The 9,958-nt window shown below is 39.6% G+C and overlaps 1 protein-coding gene across 2 annotated transcripts in view; it reads right to left on the reverse strand.

The window, feature by feature from the left end:
- aldh1l1 (aldehyde dehydrogenase 1 family, member L1) overlaps positions 1-9,958 on the reverse strand; it is a 72,923-nt gene that overhangs the window by 45,462 nt on the left and 17,503 nt on the right. For both annotated transcript variants that reach the window (XM_086086444.1, XM_086086445.1), the window contains 5 exons: positions 6,555-6,789; positions 6,321-6,486; positions 3,440-3,541; positions 1,283-1,372; positions 378-515 (listed from right to left, as the gene is read on the reverse strand). In XM_086086444.1, coding sequence (XP_085942570.1) covers positions 378-515; positions 1,283-1,372; positions 3,440-3,541; positions 6,321-6,486; positions 6,555-6,789 — 731 coding nt within the window. The remainder of the gene's footprint in view (positions 1-377; positions 516-1,282; positions 1,373-3,439; positions 3,542-6,320; positions 6,487-6,554; positions 6,790-9,958) is intronic.

Here is a 9,958-nt window from a genome sequence, read left to right on the forward strand (position 1 = left end):
CATTGCTCTGAACTGACCGGAGACGTTACCGGTCCCTAGAGACTTAGTTAAACAAACGACCAGCATTGTGTTTGGCCACTCTCATGGCGTCACTCTGTGGTTTCTTTCCCCAATGAGCTACCCCCCTCGGTCACATAGTAGTGTACCCTCGAAAGAAGCTCCACCCTACCTGCTGGCAAGTTGCACATCATGGCAGGTGCCAGGTAATATGAATTTTGTCGACCGAATTTTGCTGAAGCCATTTATTAGTCTTCCTTACAAAGACAAAAATTTGAGTAAATAAACATTTAATGATTTGCCTAGAAAAAAATTGCTTCCCCTTTGTGAATGACCAGCAGCCGCCACTGATGTCTTATACATGGGATATGAAAACTTACTGCCTTACTGTCATTGCCAAAGAGCATGAGGCCTTCTTTAGTGACAATGCCAGGTTGACTTGCTCCAAGGATCTCCAGGGGCTTTCCATTCGTATTGTACCCGTTATCCACCAATGTGGAGCCATAGAAAGTCACCTTCTACACAAAAATAGACACACAACACAAAAGCTGTTGAGGACAGCGCGGGGTTTCCATTGTAAGGGGTGTACCTCCATTAGAGTCACCAACAATCAAACTACGAGATACTTAAAGCGACAGTGTGTAATAACTGACCACTAGGTGTCGCTATAGCAGCGAATGCAGCCGAAGTGCATGCATCTAGAAGCATGCACACAACGGTGGCTCAGAAAGACCACACTCCGCAAGCCTACCACAAATTATTATTTTGCGTGAGCAAACGAGCATCTTGGCGAGCGACAGCGACTCGCCAGCGAGCTGGATTTAGCTGGAGCGGTGGTTGATCCATTGAGTCCAACACTCGATGCAAGCACCATCATGGCTAATTACGTTTGTGAAGTTATTTTGGGTATCTGTAGTAGGAAAATGGCAGCAAAACATGTCTGCATCTTATAAGGTGAGACTCCAGACATGTAATATAATTAGTGATTACAATTATATATGTAAAGAAAAATGTATGTTGATGTGATGGAACATTTTTTTCATACTATTGAAATCAACTGTGGGTTTTTAAATTGAATTAATTATTAGTTCACCATTAGATGGAGCTAAAGATTACACACTTTGGCTTCAAGAGAAAAAAAACGGAAGAAGTTTAGTCGTGGTTTCTTTTAAATATTCGCTATACTCATTTATCCAGGTGATTATATTCTCAGGGTATTGAATCACTCACAGTTTGGTAGTGGCTATTAAGAACATAACATTAATAATCAATAGTTAATAGATACCTGTCCTTCAATTTCTGCCCAGGCACCAGGAACATTGTCATGTCCTCTGATCCAGTTGTGGAGAGCTTCAGCAGACTGGTTCCAGTTAATCTGGAAATACATTTTTTTATCATAAGGCAACACAACCGTGTACACAGAATATTATTGCAACTGCAACTGTCTGCCTGGACAACAGAACCCAGGTGGGTAGGCGTTCTCAGTTAGCGGTGTGTAAAGAATTTAACAAATTGATAGTCCTGAACATTAACATACCAGTTGAGTGGATTTTGCCTATTATTGTCACCCAAAAAAAACTCGATCAGATCCGAGAATTTGTGGAGACTTAAGGGAAGTCAGTTGTAGTTAATGGCTTCCCACTACCCCACATTAAAAAGTTAATATTCTGTCAATAATTAGTTTGGTAACTCCATTATTTTTCATGTACAATTAATACCTTTAAAAACTAATTTTGCCACTTGCTGTCGACTGAAAATGGCATGACTAAGGCTATTTGCATTGCCGTCAATGTATTATTTGGTCAACTTTATTTTGAAGTTAGCCTTAGCGTATGCGGCGTGTTACGTAGAGCACGTTTCCAGCTTCCTTGACATGTCTGAATGACGGCGTCGGAATGAGAGGCAGAAAAACAAATCCTGTATCATTAATTTGAGGACAAATTTCACCCCAAGTTGCCAAAATGCTCCCATACATGCGACTTGTGTGATCTACGAGGGTTTTCAACTTCCTCTGCTGCTATTATAGTGAATGTGGACTGATCATGTTACTTTCATGTGAATGCGCAGTTATGTTTTGTTTTTTCCACCAACAAATCGTGCACGATTCGAACCGTCGGGCCTGATCCGTATGTACCGATCACGGATCAATGATGATGACTGCAGGAATGTAAAGTGATTGACAGAAAAATCAACCAATTGGGATTTTGTTTTTATTTTTATTCTTGTAGGCCCTTGACTATGGTAGGCCCCTGGGCTCAAGCCAGGGCAAGCCCGCCTGAGGAAGTAGAAGTGGGGTAGTCGATGCTGTCATGTGATCCAATCTTTGTTAATGAGCTTCACCTGTGAAAGCATGCAACCTGTGAACAATAAATTGGTGTGGCTGCAGAAGCGGTGAGGAACCACAACACAAAGGTTGAACAAGACTGTGTTATTTCACGTTAAACGCATGGACTTTAATTGGCCTGCCAAGTGAAAGTCACGACGATCTTTGCGTGCACCTGAGGACTGAGACGTGACAAGTGAGTGATCCGTCAGCATGAGCAAAAAGGACAGAGACGCCGTGCCAAGCAGCCGCTGAGTAGAGACTCGTGTTTGATGGTGGCGAGCGAAATTATGAACTTTGGGAGACAACGTTTCTGGGCCACCTATGTCTGCAAGGGCTAAAGGACACCATCCTGAACGAGCCCACTGCAGATGATGAAAAGGATGAGGAGAAAAACGCAGAGGCCTACACCAAAGTCATCCAATTCCTAGATGACAAGAGCCTGTCGCTGGTAACGCGTGACGCATCAGATGACGGTCGCCAGGCGCTGAAGATTCCCCGAGGGTATAGGCAATAGTCCGAGGGGCAGATTTTGTTAGTGGTGTGGGTCAAGAAGGCAGAGAACAGAATGCAATAAGAGAAGTACAGAGAATGTGCTTCAAAACTGTAAGAAAATACAGTTTTGCTGCATGCTAGACTACTGCTGGTGCGCTTAACAAATACTTATTTGGAACACACCAGCCACGTGATGCAAACCTCACACTAAACTTGACAAAGCGTGATTTGGCCAAGCCGCTGTGACTTATTTGGGGGAAAATGGTTAAGTCAATGTCAATCGAAGTGCATTGAATACATTTTGTCATTCCCAGCTGCCTTTCTCTGGATGGCAGGACACTACAGATGCTTCTGTAAAAACGTATCTGCTGTTGCTGCTCCACTCACTGACGTGTTGAGAGCAAAAACTCGATTCCATACCCTGCGGTTTTATTACGATTTGGCCAGTGATAGCTTACCGGTGCAGGCCAAGGGTCAGCTTCTACCTGACTTAAAATTATTTCAGCAAATAACTTTAAAAAAATACAATAAATACTTCTTCTTTTTTTTATTAAAGTATACTTCTTTAAAAAACATCAAACTAATCAGTGGTAAGAGGAATTTGCCTTAAAATTCATTCATTACCTTTGCATTCTCTTTTTTCTGGATGCCCTCGTATGTGGCTCCTTCCTCTGGCTGAGCGATCCGTGGAGCCTTCCCCTCTGCTATCAACCTGACTGCCTCCACCTTAACCGGGAAAAATACATTTCAAATGGCAAAGGTGTGTCAGAAAGGTTCCAGGACTGGTGTCACAATAGCTATACAGTGGTGACCCTGACAACATCCTTGTTAATAAATAAAAAATGTTAGATACACCTGCTAGATGATGGCAGCAAAAATTCACAAGAAGCAGCATATTGGCAGATAGTGAAGAATTCTTCAAAAAAGCGCTTTATTGCTCCTCCTATTCAAAGTTTGCTGGAATACTAAACATCAAACTAAGAGAATTACAGTGTTTATTCGAACAAACACTACAAAACTTTTTTTACCCAAAGTCTGATGGATTAATGCTAACACTCAACGCAAAGCTCTATAAACAGGCTAACGACAATGTTTCAGTGCTATAACCCTTTATGCAATTTTTATTTAAACACAACCGTTTTAGCAAATATAACAGTACTGCAATTTGCAGAGCAGTTATGAACTTATGAACTAATTGTTTCTATACATGCTAAGTCTAGCTGCGTTGTTTTGTACTAACTGCACACTTTTAAATTAATACTAGACATAGGAAGACCAGAGAGCGATACGTTACAGTACTCGAGGCAAAAAGTAACAAACGCAGATAGAATAGGACGAATCTTGATAATATTGCGAATGTGGGGGAAAAAAGCAGTTCTAGTAATATTTTTTATGTGTATTTGAAAAGAGAGAGTTAATTCCAATATAACACCGACATTTTTTACTGTGTCACTTTGGCAAACAGTACAGCTATCGATGTTTACAGTTGTGTTCATAAACGGGTGCTAATGTCGAGCAGGACCACCAATCAACATCTCAGTTTTATCAGGGTTAAGGAACAGAAAATTAAATGATATCCATTGTTTTATCCAGTGTTTATTTGGGATGTTCAATACCATTTTTTTTAAGACCGATACTGATACTCAAATCTTCAATACTCACTGATAACAATATCAAATGCCTAGACCATTAGTACTTATGATACATAAAATTTCCCAAAAAACAATGACAGATAATTATTTTTAAAAGACCTACACATCCCAATTATAAAATTTTTCCTTAAAATTGCTTGAAATTAATGACAATTATATTTTCTCAGTTTGCTCACAAGTCATTTTGCATAGAGCACACAATAAAATAAATGTAAAAAAAAATAGATAAATAAAATGAAACAAATAATCCAGTGGCCAGGGAAAAAAAAGTTCCAATCAAAATATGTGATTGTACAACTTATTTTTAAGGAATACAGTGAAGTGCAAATAATTAAATTCAATACAATTATGTTTCAAGTAATTTCATAATATCTACCATGTTAAGAATTCCTCAAGCTGTTTAGTATGTGATGTTTAATTATTTCTTGTTTTGAAATCCATGCTTTTAATTTGGAAGGCTGCTCTGTATTTCTGTTTTCCATTTCACGTTCTCCGTTTATCATTCATCTCATAGCAGTGCAGTAGTCAATGACGATATACTCAATAATATACAAAGATCTGTCTGCACTTCAGAGCTAATTAAATTGTTAAGTACAACTGAAGACTTATGTGCTCTATTACTGGAGCCCCCTGTGGTGGTCAATAAATGCAAAATAACCATTTCAGCATTTAGTTCCTGACCAAAAAACGGCTACAAGAGCGGGGGCCAATACCAGTATAAATATCCGTCACGAGTACTGATACCATGAAATGTGTCCTGGTATTGGTACTCGCCCATCCCTAATCTTTAACAGGGTTTTTCCTGCGTTCAAAATTATGAGGCAACCGCCTCCAGCTAATTTTGTGCCGCCCTCGGTTGACCAGCCGTCCCGCAGTGTTTTAAGATCAATTCATGCGTCCCAAAAATTGGAGCCGCAAAAATCAATGCTTGCTCGAATAATTAGAAAAATTTAATTAAATTAATGAGAGTTTGGTGCGATTACTGTCAGCCGTAACCAACAACAAGGCGTAGTCACGGACTTTCATATTGTGTGCGTAGCTCACAAAGGGTCCCCCATTGCCTTCAAGGGAACCACAGAATCCCTGAACCATTTAGTTTTCCTTGCCGCGGGTCACCGAGCCCCCCTCTGGGAACCCCTGAAGGCGGGCTCGAAGGCGAGCTTAGCTAATGCTAAGCAAACACGTGATATGTGACATCACAATGAGCCATATATACCCAGTAGGGTCATTAGCCACTTCCTGGCTATTACCATTGGCTTAGCATGCTAAGCTAACACGTGATATGTGACATCACAATCACCCCAGGATATACCCAGTAGTGGTCATTAGCCACTTCCTGGCTATTAACCTGGCATCTAGGCCAATTGATTAGGTACACCCAGGATTCTACAACTACTACAAGTACTACTGCTTCTACTACTACATGTACTTGCTACTACTACTACTACAAGTACTACTACTACAAGTACTACTGCGTCTACTACTACAACAACTAACTACTACTAGTATTTGATTATATGCTCCTTACTTCATTGCTTACTTGATTTCTTCCTTACATTTTTTCTTGTTTCTTGCTACTTTAAATTTATTTTACTGCTATTTGTCTTCCGACAACTGCTTCTAGATTTCTGGATGAAATAACACCATTCCAATTTAAGCATGTCAGCTCATTCCAGGTCATTGTATATCATTCCAAGTCATTCAATATCATTCCAAATAATTCAACAGGTTTTCATTCAGCCTTAGAGCCTTCACACGCAATTTATCCAGAAATTGCATTTTCTAGTTATTAGTAGTAGTAGTAGTAGTAGTAGTATTATTATTATTATTTTTTTTTACTACAGTACACTTACCGTGCCTCTGACTCCCTCTGGGAAAAGAAATCTTTTGTAGATTGTGTTGACAGTATCATTAGCTTCAACATCACACTCCCTCTGCAGCAGGATTGGTCCAGTGTCAAGACCATCATCAGCCCAAAACACAGTGAACCCACCCTTTTTGTCACCGTGGATCAAGGTCCTGTGGTGTGAAATAATGAGTTTTTAATAAAAATTAAAAAAGGGAAAAAAAGTACAAACTTAACTCACCAGTTAATAGCTGAGGCTCCCCTATGGCGAGGCAGCAGTGAGGGGTGATAGATGATAGAGCCATGTTTTGGAAAGTCAATAACCTCTGTGGGAATGAACTGGGAGCAGAAGGGCATGACGTTCAGTTCAGCACCTGTGGCTTTGTACTGGGCTACAACCTCGGGTATAGCCTGGCCCTTTACACGCCAGCGGGGAAACTTGAACACAGTGATGCCATCCTTTTCTGCCTCTGTAGCTGTGAAAAAAACATGATTTAACTTTTAACTGCATCAAAGACTCATTGTATTGATTCTAATAATAATGATAGTAAATTTAACCCTATTTATATGAGCCTAAATTCGATTTTAAGTAAAGTAATAATTGGATAAAGGTGATTTACGTTCATTCTGATAAAAATATATTATTTACATTATTTACAAATGTTTATGGTTCATGTGTGTCATGAATAAGAATAAGGCAACAGTTAGATTGTTTGCATTTAAAATGTGTAAATATAGGATGTAACATTTCATAGTACTATACAATTCACAGCTTTGTTTATTCAAGACCTATTTGATTGCCTTTATGCAGAGGGACCAGTGTGGTACCCGGCAGTAATGCGGTCAGGTAATATGGAGTAGAGCCACACAGTTTTTTGACCTCCGGCTTATACTCCTCTTCCTGGACTTCTAGACTCTTTAATTACTCCTCTTTGATATTTCGTTATTGTGTGTGTCATTTTTGCATTTTTGTATCGTTGATTTAATGTCTAATTAAAGTGAACGATAGACTGTTACGGGGTTTGTGGTATTGCCCCCCCCCCCCCCCCCCCGCTCATTTTGAATGGTATGTCCCAGGAGCAGAAAGGGGGCGAGCGCAGCGGTGTTACTACACTATAGCAAATACAGTCATGCTATGACGCACACTACTGTTTCTTGTCACATGATTAATACACAAAGACCAAGACGAGCGTATGGAGTTTCTTTTAATCGACGAAGCCGCGGACGCCGACTAGGAAATTAGTTTGGAGCGTCAAGCTAAAGCTTTACGAATTACGAACCGACAAAAAACTTGCTCTTCGTGGATTAATGCAACGCGGAACGGCCTGACAGGAAACGGATTACAAGAGGAATTGTTACCGCAACTTTGGAAGGAATTGAAGAAGCTTAATTGCCCATCAACGCGAGTTACAAGGTTACTCACGAGACAAGTGCGTGAGTAACCTGCATAAAATAGCTTCCCATCGTTCGGCTGAGTGACAAAGTAAGACGCTGCACTTCATGGATGAACAAGTCAGTGAAAAACGGACAATAAAAATGACTGAGAAGGCTGTGGACGAACACAGGCTTAACTAATACAGGCACGCAGGTACAAGCTTGCTCAATTGACGCGCATGGAACGACATATTGAACAATTAATGGAAGAATATGCAAATGTGGATGCTGTAAAAAGAAATTGCTTCGAGTTGACTTTAGTGGCTTGCAGCAAGAATTTGTGGACCTTAATTCTGAATTGAGAAAATTGATGAATGAAGAGGAGTCCCCCCTACCAGTCAGACGGTAAGGTTGAGGTGTTGGATCTTTCAGATGGAACCTGCCAGCTAACTGTTCATAACTTGTTCATTTTCCATTTTTATTTTTTATTTTAATGATACGTTATTGGATAATAATATAGTTATAAGTTATTGTGCTTCGTACTCCTTTTGAACATGTAAATTATTGCATTGATTAATTATTTTCTTTCTTCAAATTTTTATTTTACACTTCAACTTATATTTTGTAATGTGCTAATATGTTCAATAAATCAACCAGGCAACAACAACACCAACTCTCTGGTCTGTAGCCTCCTCTCCGTCCAAGTCTTCTCCTCTTCGTCAACGGGATCCGACAATCTCTGCATCGTCAATATTTTGAAGCAGATGTAATGCCTCTAGTGTTTTATTTTATTTTATTTATGTCAGCCCATGGTGACATTTCTCTTAAAGCCTTGCTGAAAAGTGGTTGCTTTGGAAATCCGACAGCGTTGTCAGCGGTACAAGAATAATTCATATAAATATTTTCATGTTTTTTAATACAATAAAATGCCAGTATATTAATAATATATACAGTCACATGAAAAGTCAAAACGCCAGAAAGGCAGAAACATTAGATAATTTCGTAAACAGTAACAACACATCAGAGTTTAAGGATCAAAATACAGCTCTGTTGTTAACAACAGCCTCACGATATGTGTATCACGATACAGGGGTCACAATACGATACGTATCGCGATACATATGTATCCCAATACATGGTCTTTAAGGCGATACATTTTACATTGCTTTACATGCATTTTTATTATAACAGCCATATGTTTATCTACATGATATGTTTTTTATGCTGGATGGCAAAAATGTTTTTGTTAGTAGCTCTTCTGGTTTACCACCAAGTGGCATGCGTGGTCTAAATGTGCGTGCATTGCAGAGCAAGTTGGCACTTTCACAGACACACCGGCAAACTTTACAAATAGGCATGGGCCAATATGAGTAAAAATATCAAAGTATTAAAATTACAGCTCTAAAATGTGCTTATTAGAAATATTTGGGGAAATGAACCCCCCCCCCCGACAACTACAGATATCCCTGCGAATGTTAACAAGTTACAACAAACTGTCTCCGGTGGTCAGCATAAGAGAAAAAAAAAAGGCAGAGTTATAACCTGTCTATGTGGACACACAGCTGTGATAACTGTCATCTCTCCTCTTCTTCAATGCCTTGACAAATGCACGCAACCACACTCGTAAAAAAATGGGGGGAAAAATACTCCAAAACGCTGACAACTGGTCGAGGTTCTCTGAAGGAAAAAAAATGGCGATGGCATTACTGGAAAAGGCTGTGCGTTATGAGATTTTCCTGGAAATGCGCCACGGCTATTTGTGCATAGAGTCCATAGTTTGGATTTTATAGACATTAACCGTTTTACTCATTAAGCGACATGACATAATCCCAATATGTACTGGATGACCACATTTTAGGTGAGGGCTCGTTTGTTTATATACAGGGATGTGATTTTTCCGCTAATTCGCGGAATTCCGCTTTTTTTATCTCAAAAAATAAAATGTTACAATTTTTTAAGTGGTAAAAAATCCGATTTCGTCTCTCGACAGCATTCCATTTTAGTGTTTCCGTAACTGAAATGAAACGGATCTTGCGATTGGCTGAAGTCTCCGTGTTGACCAATAAACGCGCTTGTTATAAAGGCATGCAATTTTTCATTTCTCAGACGTTTTTGCCGGGTGTTTAAAGAAAGATGTCCGTGATCGAACGCAAAGATGCTCCGCGAGTTAAAGAAATTGACAAGATCGTAAAAAACAAGTTTCGATGGGACTGGTTAGAGAAGGATATATCTACAAATGTTGGAAAGAAGACTGTGACGAATTTGTTCAGT

This window comes from Leptonotus elevatus, chromosome 10 (genome assembly GCF_054856555.1).
Source record: "Leptonotus elevatus isolate MCC_2025b chromosome 10, RoL_Lele_1.0, whole genome shotgun sequence".
Lineage (NCBI taxonomy): Eukaryota > Metazoa > Chordata > Actinopteri > Syngnathiformes > Syngnathidae > Leptonotus > Leptonotus elevatus.